This window comes from Marmota marmota, unplaced genomic scaffold (genome assembly GCF_001458135.2).
Source record: "Marmota marmota marmota unplaced genomic scaffold, marMar, whole genome shotgun sequence".
NCBI lineage: Eukaryota > Metazoa > Chordata > Mammalia > Rodentia > Sciuridae > Marmota > Marmota marmota.
The window spans coordinates 22,991,466-23,013,826 of record NW_026000174.1 but is presented as its reverse complement, the minus strand read 5'-3'; the positions used below and the strand labels follow the sequence as shown (position 1 = coordinate 23,013,826).

Here is a 22,361-nt window from a genome sequence, read left to right as displayed (position 1 = left end):
CAGTGGGTAAAAGTTACAGTGGGACATGGCTCAGCCTCCAGAACTTTTCAATACTTGATTTTTCCACACATTAAAACAGTTTTCTTCTGAGTCTCCATTCAAAAGCACCTAGATAACCTTCAGGGTTACACATTAAAATTTTAATGATAAAAAAAATTACAAGACCCAGATGGGGGGCTGGGGTGTGGCTTAGTGGTAGAGTACTTGCTTAGCGTATGTGAGGCACTGGATTCGATCCTCAGCACCACATAAAAATAAAAAATAAAGGTATTGTGTACACCTACAACCAAAAAATAAATATTTTTTAAAAAGACCCAGGTGGTTCAAGTCAAAGTTATTACATTTAAACAATTTACTATAAAAGCTATCTTGGAGAAACTTAAGGCACTACAGAGAAAGGACCAAGTATATTAGTTCCAGGTACTTGGGAGAGTAAGGCAGGAAGGTCACTTGAATCTGAGAGTTAAAAAGTCAGCCTGGACAATATAATGAGATCCTTTTCAAAAATATATTTATCCTCAAATGTAGATATATTGTTATGACTTTCTTTGTTTTTTTCCTACCCAGGCCAATCCTGAGAAGCAAGGTGCAAATCCCCTCTGCCAATCTTGACAGTCAGTCTCTGAATCAGGCCCAGTACTCAGGGACTTCATGAAAGAAAGAACCCACATCTTAAAAATGACCACTAGATGGGGCAAATTTGTCCATCTCAAGTTCCAAAAACTAAGAAGAAAAATAATTTAGAAAAAAGAAAATAATTATATTCATAAAATAGGTTTTGTACACGAAGAAAAAGTTTAAATTTTGTACTGAACTTTTAGCTTACTGGTGCAGAGAGCTACATATAGTAGTTACATTTACATTTAAAATCATTTTGCTATTAAAACCACTTTGCTATTTCAAGTAGTACTTACTACAGTACTATTCTGAATGACCAAATGGAAACTGCACATGTACTCTACACTGTAGCTGCAACTCTGGCCTAAGCCCAGCCCTGTCCCTATATTAAGGGCTATCTCTTATCTGCAACACAAAAAAGTCAACTTCTCACCAAGCTGATCTGGGCTCATGGATATTCTAGAGTATGATTAACAGGACTCCATCAAACATACCCACAGACTGCTCTAAAACAGATAAGGTCCTTCTTTAGCTTCCTAAGCAAGGGTTTCAGTGCCCTAGGATGAAGAGAAACACACTAGTAGGCCAAATCTCCAGAGTCTATCCAGCCTGGACAACACATAAGCCCTGTCACTGCCAGAGTGAGAGCCTCCTCCCCTTCCACCAGTATTAGCTGACCCAAGAAACCATCAGTCCAAGCCAAACATGTAAGGCAAAGTCTGCAAACTGATATGGCACCTGGCCTGAAGTTTCCGCACCATCTCTTCATCTTGCCGGGCCTGCCTCTCATCCTCAAGAGCCTCCTGCAGCTTTAGGTACATGTCTTCCAGCTCCCGTACTCGCTGTAGATACTGTTCCAGTTCAGAGGACTTTTGGGCAACCTGTTCTTCCATCTGCTGTCTGATCTGAAGGTATAAAAGGGTCATGGTCATGCTGAAATGCAGGCTGACTTCAACTATGGGGAAAGCCTCCCACCCCACCTCTATCCTGGGAGCTGCCCACAGTTCACCAGTGTGGTAGTCCCTGCCTTCAGTTCTTGAATTAAATATGAAAAAAATGAGAGCACAACATCCAATTCCAGCTGTAAAAGACTCCAACCCAAATGCTGTGTTCCTGCTTTGGTATATTTTTCATACTTTCCACTCCACATTTTTTTTTTTTTTGTACTCAGGGGCGCTTATCCACTGAGCCACATCTCCAGCCCCTTTTACATTTTATTTAGAGACAGGGTCTCACCGAATTATTCAGGGTCTTGCTAAGTGGCTGAGGCTGGCTTTGAACTTACCATCCTCCTACCTTAGCCTCCCAAGCCGCTTAGACTACAGGCGTATGCCACCACGCCAGGCTGTACTCCACCTTTTGAGTCAAGTCAAAAAAAAAAAAACGTTTCCCTATATAATTTTTCTTTAAATTCTTTTCTGACAGCCACAACTTCTTTAACAACAGTCTTCACTGAAAGGAATGAATGAACTTTTGCCCACTCAGAGCAACCTGCACGTGAAAACAAATGGAGAAGGGAAACTTGGTCTGCAGGCGACTCCTCCTGCATTTGCCTACTGTCACCCCTCTTCTCCCCTCCCTAGGACACCTCTAGCCAGGGAAGAACTCCAGTAGTTAAGTCAGTACCTTAAGAAGTGTGTGGTTTCCCCACTTCTGGGTAAGAGTTTTGATCTCTGCCTTAAAGATTATCCTAAATATAATATCATAAATGTTAGCAGATGTTTTTTCAGCTTATAAAATATTTTCACTAGCAATAGCTAGTGAAAAGAGCCAGGAAAGACCATATGATAACCACTATATTTAAGAGAAAACTACAACTCAGTGAGAAGGAACAGAAAGGAAGAAAGGCTAGGCCTCCACACTGTGAGTGCATGATTACCTCCCAACTACACGTCTGCCCCCTGTGCTTTCCTCTCACAACACAAACAAGCGCTTTAAATGACGACAGGAAATGTCATGAGCACATAAAGGCATAGGGCTCTGCACTTTCCCACATAGCATGGCTCAACAGAACAAGACCTATTAACCAGCTGATGATGTCCTGGAGCCACTCGGACCTTTGGGGCCTCTAGGATGAATCAGAGCTGCCAGGAGTAGCAAACCAAAATGCAGATGTTCTTGCAACTTAAGATCCCTCCTCATAGTTCATTATAGAGGAGAAATGTGATAAAATCTATGCTCACTTTTTCAAAGCTATTTATTTTCCAAATAACTTCTGAGAATGAAAGATATTAATAATAATTTTACCAAGAGGACAAAGATAGTCCCAGGAAAAAAATCAGGACATACAGTCACAAGCATTCAATATTCCATCCCATAAATATCTGCTTGGCAGGTCTTTAAAACAATACTCATATCTTTCACCTTTATATCTTTGGCACAGTGCTTGGAACACAGGAGGTGCTCAATAAAGGACTAACGAATGAACGAACACATAATTTCCCCAGTAATCACTGCATGTCAGTAGCAGAAGATGGCCTTTCTCCAGCCTCCCAGGCCTCCCTTTCCCCTCATCAGGCTGGCCCAATGAACTCAGCCATGGGATCCTCACCAGCTTCTCACGCTCCAGCTCTGTGCTGAACCTGGCTTGCAGCTCCACTTGAGTTTGCAGGCGTTTCTTTTCCTCTTCTGCTGCACGAGATGCTGCTTCCTCCAGTTTCTACCCAATTAAAAACCCATCCCCAGAAAAGCAGATTTGTTACAGTGGAACATTTGAGAGAAAAAGCCAAGCTTATGAGTAAAGCCAAACATTCAATAAAAATAGAATAAAGCCAGGCTCGGTGGCACATGCCTCTAACCCCAGCAGCTAGGGAGGTTGAGGCAGGAGGATCTAGAGTTCAAAGCCAGCCTCAGTAATTTAGCAAGGCATTAAGCAACTCAGTAAGACTCTGTCTTAAAATAAAATACAAAAAAGGGCTGCGGATGTGGCTCAGTGGTTGAGTGCCCATGGGTTCAATCCTCGGTACCAAAAAAAAAAAAAAAAAAGAATAAAAACTGTTAGACCCATTGGAATTCCATCCCAGCAATTTGCAACAAATTTTAACATGCAAAACAAATTTGATAAATGATGAATGAACACTGGTATGTCTGAATAATATTTTGCAGAGGAAGTTGTAGTACAGCCATTGAATTATTTTCATTTGCAATTCTTTTCACCAGGTTTGAGATCTAATCTTGCAGTTCTTTTTTTTTTTAATCTTTATTTATTTTATTTATTTTTATGTGGTGCTGAGGATCGAAACCAGTGCCTCACATGTGTGAGGCAAGCCCCTAATCTTGCAGTTCTTTATCTTGCACATTATTCCTTAAAACTTTTACAAGAGCTCAACTGCCAGAAGAGGGGCCTGAGGAGCTCCATGGATCATTTCCCCAGTGGAACAATAGATGATAAAAATTACTTATTAAAAAAATGGGGAAACAACCACTTAAAGTCTCTGGAAATTATCCTAAACACATAAAGAAATGGAGAACATTTATCTAAGAAAATCTACTAAGGGCTGAGAATGCAGCTCAGTGGTAGAGCACTTACTAGCATGCACAAGGCCCTGGGCTTGATCCCCAGAACCATAAAACAAAAAACAAAAAAAGAAAATCTACCAAACCTCAGCTAAGAACAGTGAGTCTATAGCTTTTGGGACACAACACATTCCATCTGCCCAATCTACTTCTGGCAGATGAAACTAAGATTGAAGGCTCCTCTCCTCTCAATTCACAGCCCAGGGCTGCACCAACTCCCTAGGAGGGATAGAAGCCAGTATTCCTTACCTTCCCCAGCTCTATGCTGCAGAAACTCTATTCCAGGCAAGCATGGCTAAGAGATCTGGAGCTCTCTTTCCCTCAGCCCCCACTCACAGGGTGGGCAGGTTGAGAGGACTAGACCTGATTACCCTTGTCCCAACTCATTTATGGGGCAGAAGCTTCACAAAGGGAGAGGCAAGCAACAAAGACCAAAGGCCACCTTCCCCCATCAGTTGACAGGCTCATAAAGCAGGAATGCTATTCCAAGCAGAGTATACTGTTATCTCCACAAATTCCAGAATGCTGCACAGAAGTTTTGTTCAGGGAGAAAGACAGGTTTGGAAGTGACTTTATTTGAAATTGTGAAGAAGAATAAGCCTAAGGACACTTGATAACAACGGAGAGTTTGGTGGTAAGGAATTAGGAGGAGGCTGGTGGCTCCATGAGAGCAACAAACTAAACTACAGACCAGTCAAAAGCCTGACAGAGAAAACCAGGGGAAGAGACAGCTTAGGCAGAGCCCTCACATGGCAAGAACAAATCTTAAGAACTAGTCTTGACTACATATAGACCTGAATTTAAATGATATTCAGACCAAAGGGCAATTTAGGCTCTAAGGTATTGTGAAAAACATAGAACATTCTGTCAACCAGAAATACTGAGACCTAACAGTTTGTGATACCAACAGAGGTGGATGGCTTAACAGAGAGAGTAGAAAAAGAAACATCTAAAGAGAGCCCTGCTAAAATTGGGGTCATCTCAAGGTGACTATGTGCATGCCCAAGGCTTGCCTCTGAGAAGCACAGAGGCAACACACTATCAGAAAACAGTCCAGGAAACAGTCTAGCCAAATCACCAAACAAATAAATGAGTCCTAAGACAGACAGTGTTAGAATCAAAATCCAGAGTTGCTATGGTTTTATAAAGTGTCCAGTTTTCTATAAAAAATTATAAGACATGAAAAAGAAACAGGAAACTGTAACCCATACATGGGAAAAAACAATAACAACAACAAAAAGAAAAAGAAAACAGGAACTAGAAACTGCCTTTGAAGAGGCCTGGATGAATATCTGCCAGAAGACTTCAAAGCAGTTATAAATATGTTCAAAGAAATAAAGGAAACTATGCTTAAAGGAGTAATGGAAGGAATGATGATATCCCATCCCACAGACAATATCAATAAGAAGAAAGAAATTATAAAAAGAACCAAAAAGAGATTGTGGAATTGAAAAGTACAATAACTGAAATGAAAAATTCACTAGAAACTCATAGTATATTTGGGCTACAAGAAGACTCCCTGAAAAATAAATCTATATAAATTATGCAATTAGAACAGAAAAAAAATGAAGAAAACTGAATAGAGTCTTAGAGAAATGTGGGGCATCATCATGAACACCAACATCTGTATAGTAAAAATAGCAGAAAGAGGAGAAAGGAGTAGAAAAAATTTTTTTTAAATATTTATTTTTAGTTGTAGTTGGACACAATACCTTTATTTCACTTATTTATTTTTTTATGTGGTGCTAAGGATCGAACCCGGGGTCTCACACATGCAAGGCGAGCGCTCTACCACTGAGCTACAATCCCAGTCCAAGAAAAAAAAATTTGAAGAAATAACTAAAAATTTCTCAAATTTGATGGGGCAACATTAGCCTACAAACCTGAGAAGTTCAGCAAACTCAATAGGATAAATACAAAGAGATCCACAGCCACAAACATCACAATAAACTGTTATATAAGACAACCTCAGAAAAGAAAATCTTGAAAGCAGCAGAAGAAAAATTATTCCCCACACACAAGGAACCCCAGTAAACCTGACAGCTGACTTCTCATTAGAAATATATGACTAGTTCTGATTAAAATATTGTAAATAGGAGTGATATGGGACATCTCTAGGCAGGAGCCCTTAACTGCCAAGCCCTAGAATACTTTTCACCTTGTGGAGTAACAGCAGCATTTAGGATGGCAGCTGTTCCCTCAACCTGGATTTCACACTTCTGGCCCAGAAATTCTACTTCTGAGAATTATTTTACAGAGATACCAGAACATGTATGAACATATACAAAATGGCACAGATTCAAGATAATGCCCTACAGCATTGTCTATTAAAAGAGTAAAAACAACCCAAATGTTCCTCAGTGGGGTAATCAATTAAATAAGTAATGACACAGCCATGCAATGGAATATTAAACAGCTATATGACAGAATGTCAGGCTGTCATAAAGAAGAATAAGGAAGCTCTCCTAACACTGATTTAGAGAGATCTCAAAAATACATTCAATGAAACTAAATGCAGAACACTGAGGTTAGTATGTACTTTTTTTAGAAACAGATAAGTGATTTCCAGGATTTAAAGGTGAAAACAAGGTCTAAATACAAAAGAGAAGCACAAGGGAATTCTCTGGGGGTATTAATTGTTCTATATTCTGTCCATGGCTGTTACAAGAATCCAAGCATATGTTAAAAATAAAAAAATATATATATATACAAACGGTTAATCTTAACTGTTTGTAAATTTTTAAAAATTAAAAAGGGGGGGGAAGCTTCAAAATATTGGCAAATCCTAATTAGAATAAATTATACTCCATGTATGTATAATATGTCAAAATATACTCTTCTGTCATTTAAATCTAAAAATAATAAAAAAATACTGGCCATATTCTGTCTTAACCTTGGTAGTAGTTTCATTGGTATTAATTGCATGATAACTTACAATACATATTTTATGCTTTCCTCTTCAGGTATGGCCTATTTCATAAATTTAACAAAGTACAAGGGAACCACACCCCAGCTTCCCACCTCACCTCTACCCTCATAACATTCATTTCTAATGTATGCACAGAAGGGAGGAAAGAGTGGGTCTATATTGCAGGTGCTCAGCCTAGCCTCTCAATGAACTTGATACGGAAAATGTTTTGTAGCAGAAAGAGGCAAGATGTAAGAGTGATTTGGAGAGAAGAGCAATCAAGGGAGCTGCTTTTGTAAAGTATCTGGGCTGCCTAGTAATGGCTGTTTCTAAGATGTATGATCACATAGTACCTAAGATTATAAATGTATTTTTAGAAAATACTTATGGGTCTACTTGGTTCAGTGTACAGTGTGGCATTTCCCTGGGTTGTAAAAGGAGAAGCCCATGAGGAATGTGAGGCCTCAAACCACGAGTCACCCCTATATCTAGTGTAAAGGTATTGCAGGCAGGCGGGGCGGGCAGGGGGGTCTATAAGCTTATGGTTAAACAGGCTCAGTCCTGAAATGTCCCAAATAAAGACCATGCCCACACAAGGGGGACTCACTGCCACTCCTATCAGGGAACAATGTCACCCTGTGAGTGCCAACTATCCCATACACTCTATAGTACTTGACAACCTAGCCTTGATGGAAGGAGAAGCTGACTGACTAGACTATAACTCTGACATCAAATAGTATAAAAACCTCAATCTACATTAAGAGTCTTTGGAGACACTCATAAATGTGCACGGGAGCTGGGGGGAGGGGTCCTGCAGTGGTCACCCCAAAATAGCCTTCATGTTCCCAAAAGGATGAAATTTCACATCTTTCTTTGACAAAATTAAAATGTACTCATTTTTTTAATAAATATATCTTCTTTTTCAATGAGATGTTTTTGCTGACCTGAGACCTTCATGCTATTTAGGCTGGGAAAACCAAAGAGCCTCACAAGTGATCTGGATACACTTGAGAACACAGTTCACCAAACCTCTCCTGAAAATTGTATTAGCCTACTGTTGGTGGAACCAAAGTAAGTAAGGTGGCTGTGGCTTCGCATTGAAATGAAGAGTGCTCCTCCAGCCCTGAGCCCACACACACCTTCCTCACAGTCTCCAGCTCCTCCTGCTTGCTTTCATTGGCGGCCTGGAGCTCCTTCATCTGCCGCTCCAGCTCCTCTTGCTCAGCCAATAGCTTCTTTCGCATTTCTTTCCGACGCTGACGGGCTTCTTTGTGTGGTGGAGGGCTGCCCAGCTTCAACAAGTGGATAGTAGAATGAATGGCTACAAAAGGTAGTGGAGAAAAATGGGAAATATACTTTATTCTTTACATGTCTACCATACAAGCGACACAGCAGGAAGAAAACCAGAGGACAGAAGACCCAGCATGGATTCTGATTTTGCCAGTAAGCCATGTTATAACCATGAGCAAACATCCAGTCTCTTGAAGCATGGGCTTCCTCATCTCCAAAATGAGATCATAAAATAAGAGATGATCTTTTAAGTCTCTTCTAACTCCAAAAATGCATGGTGATACACCTGTTCTGCACATATTTTAAGAACTTCTAACAATACTTTCAACTCCCTTCTCTCTACTTCTCTAAAAGTTAAATAAGAATAAGGCATAGTAAGGGCAGGGAGTCAAAGTTCCTGATGTCAGATCTGCAGCCAGCTGTATTTAGTCTGTCCCTCATCTGTGCCTTATAAAACCATCTCCCTGAGATAACAGATCACATTACATTAGCTGACATTCATTGAAAATTTAGGAGTGGGGAAGTGGCTCAGGGGTAGAGGGCTTGCTTAGCATGCATGAGTCATAAGTTCGATATCTGGCACAGGAAAAAAAATTATATAATGAATGCAAATATATAATATATATAATATAATATATATAAAAAATTATATAATGGAAGATGCATATATATTCAATATGCATTTCTTTTACATAAATTATCTGATTTTCATATAAACCTGATTTCTTTCCTGGAATTTTTAATTACTTAAATTTTATTTCTTGACTAATATACATTGCTTAAAATCAAAAAGCATTAAAAGACATTTTGGAAGTCTTCCACTTACTCCTATGCCCCAGGTACTGGGTTTCCTGCCTGATTAGCAACAAATGCTAACAGTTTCTTATGTATTTTTCCTGAGGTATTTTAAGCAAATGAACATGTATATACTCTTCTACTTTCTTTTGACACAAATGGTGACACAACATGCCCTTTGAGCCTCAGTGTTTTCACTTTACTTATCTGTATAAGTTATCTCAAATATCCATAACAGTGGAGCATACAAGTGGAGCATTTGCCTGGCACACTCAAGGCCCTCAGCTCAATTGCCAGTACTGCACACGCAAAAGTGTACATGAAGTACTAAACAATGAGTACTGCAAAAGTGCTCCACTGTGTAATGCTATCATAATTTGTTCAACCATTTCCCAATTAATAGACAATAGGATTGTTTGCAATCTATCACAAAAACTTCTGTAAGAATGTCATTTTGAAAATGTGTAAAGTATATCTGTCATCTAACTTCTAATCCTCACAACAACTCTGAGAAGTAGGCACTATTATTCTCTCCATTCCAAAGAAGAAGAAAGCAGCTACAGAATTAATCATTCAAGTTACATGACCCAGGAAAGTAGACTCAAGATTCCAATGCAGTGTAATTTCATTTATGTTCAAGACTATTTGGAATCCCCTTTCAGTTTAAAATAAAATCTCACATGTAATTCTTTACTAATTTGAATTAATTCCAAAGTTTATGTTCTTAAGATTATTATTCTTTTGGAAATTAATAATTGACTTGAAAATCACTTGAAGTATTTAAAAATTACTGCATTAATTCCACTTTTGTTTTATATATGACCAAAAACATAACAAGACAGTCATTTTAACATTCTTCATAGTCCTAAAAGGGGAAACTCCATGGGCTTTAAGCAGTAAATAAAACCTCAAATTTCCTATTTATAATTTCCTCCCAAGTTCATTATGCAAATTAATTAATGAAAAATTGAGAATTCATCTTAAGTTGTTTTCCTTTTGGTTACTATGTCACAAGTAGATATAACTATAAACAATAAGGAAACAATATTTTAGCATCTTTCATGAGATTAAAAAATATTTCTTAATCATCTTTATCATGGCATATAATAAAAATTGCCTTACCCTGAATCCACTCTTGTTTCTTTTTCTTATCTGAAGCACTGATTTCAAAGGTCTTATCAAAACATTTTATTATAAAGAGGCATTTCTTTCCATCTTTGTCAGGCAGAGACTAAAACAGAAAGTGTTATAAGTTCTTTAAAATTTTACTTTTTTTAAAATATATAATTTTAGTTGTAGGTTGACACAATACCTTTGTTTTATTTTTATGTGGTACTGAGGATGAAACCCAGTAGCCCCTCATGCATGCCAGGCAAGCACTCTACAACTGAGCCACAACCCTAGCCCTAAAATGTTATTAAGTATTTAAGGGCTGGGATTGTGGCTCAGTGATAGAGCGCTTGTCTAGCACGTGTAAGGCCTTGGGTTCGATCCTCAGCACCACATCAAAATAAAGGTATTGTGTCCAACTACTTCTAAAAAATAAAAATATTTTTAAAAAGTATTTAAAACTTATTTACACAAATCTGACTGAAGCTCAATGTCTGTGGAAAACACCTACAAATGCAAATTACTGATTTACTAATGCTATTCCCCTAGGTTGCATTACTTATGGTAACAATAACCCTAACTGGTATACCACGTCTGCCTGGAGAAATACAAACAACTGATGGGGATGTGGGGTTGCCATGCTTTATTTAGAAGCATAGCAACTCCTGCACCCAAGCATATTCCACCCTGTAGGAACCCTATAAGGTACACACATGGGATCATTATAAGAAGTACTGATTCCTATGACATAAAAGACTTCCGTGTCAGGATGAGTCCTATCGTACCTCCGTCTACTGTGGTTTCCTCTCCTAGCACCCAGGATGTTATTGCTGGCAATCTGTGGTTTCTTCCCTATATTCTTATAAGTAGAATGACAAAGACTACAGCAATCTTGTGATCTCTCTTCAGTTAAATCTAAACAGCCCCCTTTGTGGGCACTGCAGTCCTATATGGTAAGTATAATGGTATAATATATCTGTACCATTTCTTTCATCAAAATGCTCTATGAGTGAGAGCTCAGTTATTCTACATGTTCTTCAACAAATATAAACATAATACAAGTTAAAAACTCAAAATTTATGTTCTTGAGAATTTCACCTTTGGGGAGGGTGGGTACCAGGGATAGAACCCAGGGGCACTTAATCACTGAGTCGCATCCCTAGCCCTTTTTTTACATTTTAAAATTTTAAGACAGGGTCTCACTAAGTTGCTTAGAGCCTCTCTAAGTTGCTGAGACTGGCTTTGAACTCATGTTCCTCAGGCTCCTGAGTCACTGGAATTATAGGTGTGTGCCACCGTACCCAGCTAGGATTTCACTTCTTAACAGAATTTAGTAGCTGTGAATGAAGTGTCCTGAAAGTCAAATTTTTCAAATACAATGCTTAATCTTGTTTTACTTAATATATTCAAAATGTCCCCAGATCTTTCAGTATATTCATGATTTCAAACACTGCCTTGCTTTTTTCTTTTCTTTTTTATAACTTCATTTTATTTAATAAATGATTCCTTAAATGTACAAAGGTTGAATCTCTATATACTTTGTACAAAACATTCATATCAGAAAAATCTTGTCAGCTATCTTTAATTTTTGGTTCAGAAACTATGGTGACTGTATGCCTATATTATTTTGGAAATGTGAATTTATGATTATTTCGGGCTCTAGAGACTAAAAAGGGGACGGAGAGGAAACTCCTTTGACAGCAGGGGGCAGCAGCAGGTAATCCTGCAAAGAAGTAATAGTAGACGTACCTCTACACAGCAGTTTTCATCCAAGAGAATGTCTCCTTTCTTATCTTTCAGATCCTCACTTACATAATAAGAAATTATGTTGGGTTTTAGTACAAACCAGCGTTCAGTCCAGTTTTTCCGTCTATGGCCTTTTTTCATCATGTAACCCTAGGAAAGATTAAATCTGATGTAAATGCTAATGCTTGTGGAGTTTTTTGGTTTTGTTGATGGTGGTAGTATGTTTTTGTAGTGCTGGGGATTGAACTCAGCACCACACAAAAAAACAGGGTCTTGTGCATGGCGGGCAAGCACTCTACCAACTGAGCTATATCCCCAGCCCAATGCTTGTTTTTGTATGTGTAAAAGTTGATATTTCTTTCTTAGCAGACTCGTCTACTCCACTGTCTGATCAATGATCCTAATACATAAATGTCAATGATTCTTGCCCTTTGAGAATCTATGAAGGCCAGGAGCATTACACCCAAATTCATGCAAGAACACGCAGATAAAAGTTTGCATACAATTTCAAACATTTCAGAGACAACCTCCACAAAGTGATACAGGTATCAGATTTAGAACTCTTGATGTTAAAACATTGTGAGTTTTTAAAATTCCAGGCCTCTTGAGATATCTATTGAAATATTTACAGATAAAATGAAATGTCTAGAATTTACTTCAAGAAAAACACAGAAGAGGCAGGAAGTAGATAGAGTAGGATTATCCATGTGTTGTTGGGGTTGGGTGATAGGTATACAGAAGTTCATTATACTATTCTATTTCATTAAAAAATAATAAAATAAAAAAGACCCTCTAACAATAATTCTTCGTAAATTAAAGTTTCAATCAATGAAAATGTCAGAGTATCAACTTGGCCAAGTCTATCCTTTCAATCAATACTAGAGGATTTCACCCTCTAGTAGCAACCTCTCTTTGCACCTAACCTCTCACTACACAGGAAGAGGAACTCTGCTCTGCTCTGGACAAGCAGAAAAGAACTGGACCAGGATTTAGGATACTACCTTCTAAGCTCACACTCTAAGCTCTGAACTTCCTTTCCATATATTAGCCCCAAAGGTGTATAATTCAAATTTTTACTTTAACAAATCACATATTATTATAGACTAAAGTCTTTCAGAGTTGTACAAAAAAAAAAATCAATGAAATTTTTAATATTAAATCTACAGATGCTGATAGGCTACAATAGACTATACCATCAAATGTATGATATTAACTTGGCTGCAAAGTTCATTTGATCATTATACTAAATTCTAATCATATAACTCGTTCGGTTTCTTAATCTTTGGACATTTAAGCAAAAGATATCTCACAGTACAATTCATTAGTAGTCCTATATCCTGCCATCTTAATGGGCCTTTAAGTCTTTAGAGACCATGTCTCATACCTCTTTGTAGCACCAAAACCTACACAAGTTAAGCATTAATTGATGTTTACTGATACACTCCATGGGGGGGGGGGGGGGCAAAGACAACAATATCACCTACTGAACAAATAAAGGAGCAAAACACGTAAATAAACAATCAGTTATTGCTTCATATAAAAATGTAATAAGTTTGAAAGATCCACTAAAAATATATACAAATTCTATGTATCAAGCATTAAGCTTCCCATGTATATATCAGATACTAGACTAGGTTTGGAGAAAACAAAGAGTAAAATAAGAAAAAATGAACTCTGTTATATGGAAGTATCATTTTCTAAAAGTAAGAATATTTTTTAATGTTTAAAAATAATATAAAATCATGTAGAAAGTCCAATAATACAGAAAAGGAATAAAAAGGAAAACATGATTTCAAAAAAAAAAAAAAAAAATCACACTTTCCGGAGGCAATCACTGTGAATGTTTTGGTGAATATCCTTTCAGACTACTCCACACACATATATCACATGCTGCATGAAAGAGATCACAAGGTACCCCATGTTCTGCAGATTGTTGCTTTTTCACTGAACAATATGCTATGAATATCTTTCCAGATGAACGGGTATGAATATCCACATAATATGGGAAACGTAATTATTTAAATAGTTACTTTAAAATAGTAGCATCTCAATTCTTAACCATATTTCAAAACTGTACCAGTAATTCTTTTAAAATGAAAGCCTAGGGCTAGGAGTGTAACTCGGTAGAACAGAGCTTACATAGAATGCAGGGGGCACTGAGTTTGATCACCAGCACTGGGGGAAAAAAAAATGAAAGCCTAATAAAAAACTAGAAAAATAAGAGTATTATTCTTTTTTTTTTAAGAATCTATAGCATTTCAAATCAAAACCACCCTAAGATACCATCTCACTCCAGTAAGATTGGCAGCCATTATGAAGTCAAACAACAACAAGTGCTGGCGAGGATGTGGGGAAAAGGGTACACTTGTACATTGCTGGTGGGACTGCAGATTGGTGCAGCCAATTTGGAAAGCAGTATGGAGATTTCTTGGAAAGCTGGGAATGGAGCCACCATTTGACCCAGCTATTCCCCTTCTCGGTCTATTCCCTAAAGACCTAAAAAGAGCATGCTACAGGGACACTGCTACATCGATGTTCATAGCAGCACAGTTCACAATAGCAAGACTGTGGAACCAACCTAGATGCCCTTCAATAGACGAATGGATAAAAAAAATGTGGCATTTATACACAATGGAGTATTACTCTGCATTAAAAAATGACAAAATCATAGAATTTACAGGGAAATGGATGGCATTAGAGCAGATTATGCTAAGTGAAGCTAGCCAATCCCTAAAAAACAAATGCCAAATGTCTTCTTTGATATAAGGAGAGTAACTAAGATCAGAGTAGGGACGAAGAGCAGGAGAAGAAGATTAACATTTAACAGGGATGAGAGGTGGGAGGGAAAGGGAAAGAGAAGGGAAACTGCATGGTAATGGAAGGAGACCCTCAGGGTTATACAGTGGAGGGGGTAGAGAGAGAGGAGGGGAGGGGAGGGGAGAGGTGGGGAGGGGGGAGGGTGGAGGATGGGAAAGGCAGCGGAGCACAACAGACACTAGTATGGCAATATGTAAATCAATGGATGTGTAACTGATGTGATTCTGCAATCTGTGTATGGGGTGAAGGTGGGAGTTCATAACCCACTTGAATCAAAGTGTGGAATATGATATGTCAAGAAATTTGTAATGTTTTGAACAACCCACAATAAAAAATTTAAAAAAAAAAAGAATCTATAGCATTTATTTATTTATTTATTCATTTTAAATTTATTTTTATTGCTTTTTTGCATTATTCTTGTTCTAAATCTACAGTTTAATGTATAACTGGCCAGGCACAATAATATATACCTATAATCCCTGCTACTCAGAAGACTGCAGCAAGAGGATCACAGTTTGAGGGTAGCCTGGCAACACTGCAAGACCCTGCCTCAAAATAATTTTTTTTTTTTTTTTTAAAGGCTGGGGATGTACTTTAGTGGTAGAGCAGCCCTGGGTTCAATCCTTAGCACCACAAAATTTTTAAAAAAGAGTATGTGACTCATATCATCTTTACAGAAAAAAAAATTACTACTTTATTTCAAACATGTCAAATTCTAAAGATGAGGAAAAATACATAGTTATAGGATCCTTACCTGTTTTAACACATCTAATATAAGCTCATTAAACACTTCATTAATTGCCATAGATATCGTCTGCCGATCCATGCCTTTACTAAACTGTCCATTTCCAATAAGCTCAATAAGTTCCCACGCAGAAAGGCCATCTTTACTGTCATCAAAATTGATTTTATAATGTTCAAATTGTTCTTGTTGCCAGCCTCCTCCCATAGCTTCTGTAAGTTTCTTAAGCAGGTATTCAATCTGTGTAAAAAAAAAAATTTTTTTAATTTTTAAATTATTTCCTACTTACTAATGGTCAACTTAGAAAATATTATTTGGAGTTCCAAAAGTATATTTCTTTAAAGAAACTACTGTTAGGGAAAGGGATATGGATAAAATGCCAATGGTTCTTTCTTAGCCTAGAGTAAGCAAAAGAATCAAAAGTTGATAACCAGGAGGCTGAGGCATGAAGATCACAAGTTCAAAGCCAGCCTCAGCAAAAGCAAGGCATTAAGCAATTCAGTGAGACCCTGTCTCTAAATAAAATTCAAAATAGGGCTGGGGATGTGGCTCAGTGATTGAATGCCCTTGAGTTTAATCCCCGGTACTCAGCCCCCCCCCCAAAAAGTTGATGACCCTCTAATAGTGTATTTATATACAGAACTAAAGTAAACAACAAATACAAAACCACACACAAATTTATTATTGTGATCTGATTACTCTCTGTTGGCTATTTCAATGACAGAACAATAATCTTTTTTAATTATAGTTGGACATAATACCTTTTTTTTTTAGATGTTGATGGACCTTTATTTTACTCATTCATTTATGTGCAGTGCTGAGAATCAACCCAGCTCCTCACACATGCTAGACAAGCACTCTATCACTGAGCCACAACCCCAGCCCCAGAACAATACTCTTACTAAACTAACATACAAGAGCTAAATTAAATAAACATCTCAAAGTAGAATACAAAAGTTAACTCCCAATTTACAAATTTTCTGTGTAAACCAGTTATTTGATTCACGCTTCCTCTTTCCATTAGAATACTGGGAATAATGGCTGAATTACCAGCCTGAGCCAAAGCAGCTTACTAAATCCTGAATCACACCTATATGTAGAAAATACTACTATTGAAATAATAGCAGCTAAACAAAACAATGAGGCAGTAATACTAAATGAGACTTTGGTATCTCTTCTGGAAAGCCTGGGAATCCTACAGAGCTCTCAAACTCAGCATGTTCAAAAAGGAATAAATCACCTCTTTTCAAATTGTTTCCCCTTTATTCTTGATTTCAATTGGAAGCAACAGCATTCACATGTTTATCCATAGCAGGATTCTTGTTCCTCACCCTTTACATCAAACTAGTGACAAATCTTGCTGATATTACTTTCCTAGATCAGTGTTTTCAAACTGTGGGTTATGGTCCACTATGAAATCAATTCAATGGGTGGGCAATAACCAGCAATTTGGGGGATAAAATGAAAAATACTTGTGTTCAACCACAATTAAGACAAATACTGCTTTGTAATAAGTTTTATTCTATTTATGCTGGTCATAATATAAGATGTTTCTCTTGGGCTGGGGTTGTGGCTTAGCGGTAGAGCAATCAATCGCCTTGCACGTGTGAGACCTGGGTTCGATCCTCAGCACCACATAAAAATAAATAAGTGAAATAAAGGTATTGTGTCCAACTACAACTAAAAAATAAATATTAAAAAATAAATAAAATGTTTCTCTTCTTATGGGTTGAAATCAAAAGAAAATGAAAAACTTTGTCAAAAATATTTCTACCATTTGCCTTGCTTTGGGCCTCCTATTTGTCTTCCCTGACTCCAATGTGGCCCCTTTTCAGTCTATATTCTGCCAAAGGGATTTTTTTAAAACAAAAACTTGAGGCTGTCACTCTCCTCTCTAAATCTTCCTTGGCTCCCTATCATCTCAAAGATAAAGGCTATGCTTTCCATCCCTGGGTAATCATCCTCCAGCCTAATTTCTCTAGCATGCCTTCCCTTAAGTCCCAATTCACCACCTCTATCACAGATCACAAGTTACAAACTTTAAAGGGCTGAATGATAAATATTTATTCATCTCTATCACATGTTCTTCTCTGTTTTTACTTTTAGCCCTTTAGAAATACAAAAAAGTAAATGCAGGGACTTTACAAAAATAGGCTATGAGCTGAGTTTGGCCAGCAAGCAGTAGTGTGTCAACACCTGCATGGATTTTAACTTGGGTACCCATTTAACATGCTGCTTCTATGCTTCTATGCCTTGTCTCCTGTCTAGAACATATTTTTCATTTTTCTACCTTTGTTTTGTTAGAGTTCTACATCCACCTCCAGGATATTCCTGCTCAAAGTAAGGTCTGTGCTTTGGCATCACTCAGGAGCCTGCTCAAAATGAAGATTCTCAGGTCCCACCAAAGATTCCAAATCAGAATCTGCATTTTAACAAGTAACCCAGGTATCCACACCTGCACACTAAAGTTTGAAAAGCACTGTTCTAGCAAACCTATTCTGACCAACCCTAAAACAGGTCCAGCAATCCTCTTCTAGGTCACTGTACGTAACATATTGTAATGAAGTGTTTTCACTCATTTGCTTTTCTACCATTTTTTTAATTCCTTGTAGAAGGGAAGATGTCCCACTCGCATTCCCAGTTTTCAGCACAGTACCTAGAACACAGCACGTCTAAACTAATAACTGCTAAACTAAAATAAGATAAGCCTCAATTTTTTCAACTATGAAATGAGCATAACAATATGAATCATATAGAACTACTATGGGGATAAAAGGAGAAAAATACAGAGCAATTTTCACAATGCCTGGCATATAGTAGGTACTCCAATGTTGTTTCCCCTCTTCACTGAGTAGAATATTTGTCAAAAACAGAAAAAGTAAATTTTATTTGCTACAAACAGAATTATGATTTAATTTTTTCCTTATCCTTTGCACACCATTAACTTGGTTATAATGTTGTTCATAAAACAATATATTTTAATAGAAAAAGAAAGAAATACATATGTGCAAAGAAATATACATTTACAAAATATCAGAAGATTAAAAATATCAAGAGTTCTTCTGATTAAATTCAATGAGATATAAACTCCTTTAGGAAAAATTATCTTATACCTTAAAACAGCACATAGTGGGTGTTCAACAAATGTTCACTTTTGGTCTTTCCCTCGCTGTATCTTGCTGAGATACATTGCCTACTGTTATGTCTATCAGATATTAAGTAGTTTCTTGGCTCTGAAGTAGAAATAACAGGAATAGACAGTGGAAGAGAGAAAAGGGAAATGGTTAATAAGGGGGATGAGGAGCGGGAGATACAGCTCAGTAGCAGAAGGTTTGCTCAGCATCTGGAGGCCCTGGGTTCAATCCCCAGTACAGAGAGGAGGGATAGTAAGAAAAAGAAAAGGACAGAAAAGATGAAGGGAACAAAAAAGATAATAGTCAATAAGAGACTGAAGAGAGCCAAAAAAGAAAATAAGAGTTAAAAGACACTAACATACACAATTGCTCAAGGTAAAATAACTTAGCGGAATTAACATGTATAAAAATTCAAGCTTAATAAAGACAGCAAAAAGTGCCCAGGCTGCCAGATTATATAACTCAGGGTTCAGGGAGTACAGACTCAACTAGAAATTTGGCAGTACAGCCAAAAGAAGCACATGTGCATGCCACGTGTGTGCACAGAATAATGGATGAGTGGGTGTGACAAGATGGTGCAGCTCACTGACCACGAGTACAAGTCAGGAAATTGCTTCATCTACCACTATGAATGAGCACAAGTCTCTCACATTCCAAGCTTCAGTTTCCTTTGCAGTATCAGAGATCTTTTATAATGTCTGCAACTCAGAAATTGCCTGTTAACAGTCAATCAGCTCTAGAGGCATCTTCCCAGGTTCACCCTAAATCTTTCCAAAGGTACCCTCCCAAGCCTAATGAGGCTCTCAGCACCCAGAATCTACCTGCTCAGCAACCCTAGTGACTCTGAACAGACAACTAATCTAGATGCACTCCTGTTGACTTTCAACACAATCACATACTTACCATAACCAAATAACTTGAGTTACTTTTGTTTCATTATAGTGGGCCAAGGAAAGACAAACATTCCCATTCTAAACTATTCAATTATACTAAATAATAAATCACATGCTGCCGTGCTAGTCTCCAGTGGCCTGCACCAATTCTGAGAGCTCATTCAATTTCAGGAAGCAGCTTACTTCCTCCTTCCAAGCAAGTTTCACCAAAAATAACAAAGAATAAACTTTTAATCTGCGTGTGATTTTCTAGGTGTTCAGCTCAAAATTTTATTCTGTTAAAAGTTCTTTCCTTGTCATCATCAAAAGGGGCATTTATAGGCTTAAAACAATTCAGGTTTTATTTCACTTAGAGCCTCTTAAAACTATTTCAGGTTTGACCTTCTATTGCATCAAGGCAATTCTTCCAAATAAGTCCACAAGAGACACATCCTGTTTTATTCTTAGTGCTGTGGGAAATGAATACTAAGTAAAAACTATACAGATACACACTTCCAGGAATATCATCTGAGGAAAATTACGGAACCAACTCAAATGGGATCCTATTTTCTGACATCTATGTGAATCATCTTAACTCTGCTTTAAGTTGTTTAAATATTGATTTAACATTGACACTACTTTCTGTTAGTTTTCCATTAACTGAATCAAATGCAAATTTACTATCATTCAACATTATTCATACAAATGTCCCTATAGTATTAACTAAAGTAGAAGGAAAAAAATCTTCCTTAAAAACACTCACACTGGGGCTGGGGCAATAGCTCAGTGGTAGAATGCTTGCCTAGCACATGTGAGGCCCTGGGTTTGATCCTCAGCACCACATACAAATGAATAAATAGAATAAAGGTATTTTAAAAAATTCCTTCCTTAAAAAAAAAAAAAAACACTCACACTGCTGGGGTTGTGGCTCAGAGGTAGAGTGCTCACCTGGCATGCATGAGGCACTGGGTTTGATCTTCAGCGCCACATAAAAATAAAATAAAGGTATTGTGTCCACCTAAACTTAAAAAAAAAATAGAAACAAAAAAGAACTTATTAAAAAAAAAAAAAACTCACTCACACTGAGCCAGGCATGGTGGCACAGGCCTATAATCCAAACAAATTGGGAGGCTGAGGCAGAAGGATCACAAGTTTAAAACCCGCCTCAGCAACTCAGCAAAGCACTTAGCAATTCAGCAAGATCCTGTCTCTAAATAAAATATAAAAAGGGCTGGGGGATGTGGTTCAGTAGTTAAGTGCTCCTGGGTTCAATTCCTGGTACCAAAAAAATAAAAAAATACTCGCACTGGGGGCATACTTGATGGTGGAGTGCTTGCTTAGTATGTGTAATGCTCTCGGATGGATCCACAGTACTGAGGGGGAGTGGGGGGGTGGCGCAGACAGTAGATACATTACTGAAAGCAAGATTATTTTATAAGGCCTAAAAACCGTTGACAAGATTACAAGTTAAACCCAGATGTACACTCATTACAAATTAAACCATTTTGAAATTTATTTTTAAATATATGTTTTCACACTTTATTAAAATCTGTAAGTCTAAAACTAGGTTCAAATACAGTTTTTATAATGCTATTACATCATTTAGAAAGGAAGCAAAACCTAATGTGATGTGTTTTCCATGATGTAGTGCAACCTTGGGTTTGCTATGCCTAGCTGAAGGTGATAGATACACTAAGAGCTCAGTAAGTACAAGTCCACGCGTTTAAACCTCAGGAGCCTGGTTCAACAGCCAAAGCAGTTCCCTATTCATCTGTTCCAATGACCCTTCTTTCCCTGCATAAGCATGCCTGTCCACAGAGGAATAATCTACAATGCTAATTCTAATTCTACTTCTGGGGAGAAGAAATGCTGAGGCAATTAAAAGCCCAAAAAGTACAAACAAAAACATGACAAGGTACGCTGCCTAACTATTCTAATGAATCAAAGAGAGGCTGTTCTTTTTTCAAATGAGATGAACTGTTTTTCAGAGAGACACCAAGACATTCATTTCAGCCTTCAATGAAGTTAAGTCCTCTGAAAAGTCTGGGCTGGGCTCTGGGCTGCAGAAAGGATAGTCAGGACACACATTGAGGCCCATATGGGTCCTATTCTTCAGGCCACCTGCAGCACAAGTTTTTTTAAGTTTCTTAGAGTAGTCAGGAGGCTGATGTTGTCTGGTTCCCTTCACAGATGTGGCTCAGTGATAATTTAAAGCCCATGACAAGTCTCCCACATCAAGCAAGTACTGTTACATCAAGGAATAAAATTGTCTCCTTTCTCACTAATTTCTGTTTTTTTCCTCTTTCCACATTTTTTATTAGAGCATTATAGTTACACATAATGAGGGGACTTGTTGTTACATATTTGTACATACACACAATATAACAATATAATTTGGCCAGTATCACCACCCCCCCAGCACTTCCCTTCTTACTAATTTCTAATTCTGAAATCAGGACAAGGTCACCATAAATATTTTAGTGATGGAAAAAAAAACAAAACATCAATGGTAAAGACCAACACCATCTCCAGTTCTAAAACACCATATATATATATATATATATATATATATATATATATATCTGGAATACTGAGTGTAATTATAAAATGTCTTTAAAGACAATATTGGAAATCTTATTTGCACAGTTTTTCCAAGCAACAGTCAAGTTTTTAAAATACAATTGTATACCTTTTTCTACATCTATCATCACTCCATTTCCCTCATGTCTCTGTATTAAGCTAGACAATTTCCTTGGACAAATATTATATAGCATGTTATCTTTTTTATTTACCCTTTAGTCTACATACATGAT

At 37.4% G+C, this 22,361-nt stretch overlaps 1 protein-coding gene across 2 annotated transcripts in view; it reads right to left on the bottom strand.

Annotated features, from left to right (window-relative positions):
• Positions 1 to 22,361, bottom strand: part of Swap70 (switching B cell complex subunit SWAP70) — a 72,018-nt gene that overhangs the window by 7,762 nt on the left and 41,895 nt on the right. For both annotated transcript variants that reach the window (XM_015477616.2, XM_048788317.1), the window contains 6 exons: positions 15,555 to 15,782; positions 11,987 to 12,133; positions 10,250 to 10,358; positions 8,182 to 8,363; positions 3,170 to 3,277; positions 1,357 to 1,523 (listed from right to left, as the gene is read on the bottom strand). In XM_015477616.2, coding sequence (XP_015333102.1) covers positions 1,357 to 1,523; positions 3,170 to 3,277; positions 8,182 to 8,363; positions 10,250 to 10,358; positions 11,987 to 12,133; positions 15,555 to 15,782 — 941 coding nt within the window. The remainder of the gene's footprint in view (positions 1 to 1,356; positions 1,524 to 3,169; positions 3,278 to 8,181; positions 8,364 to 10,249; positions 10,359 to 11,986; positions 12,134 to 15,554; positions 15,783 to 22,361) is intronic.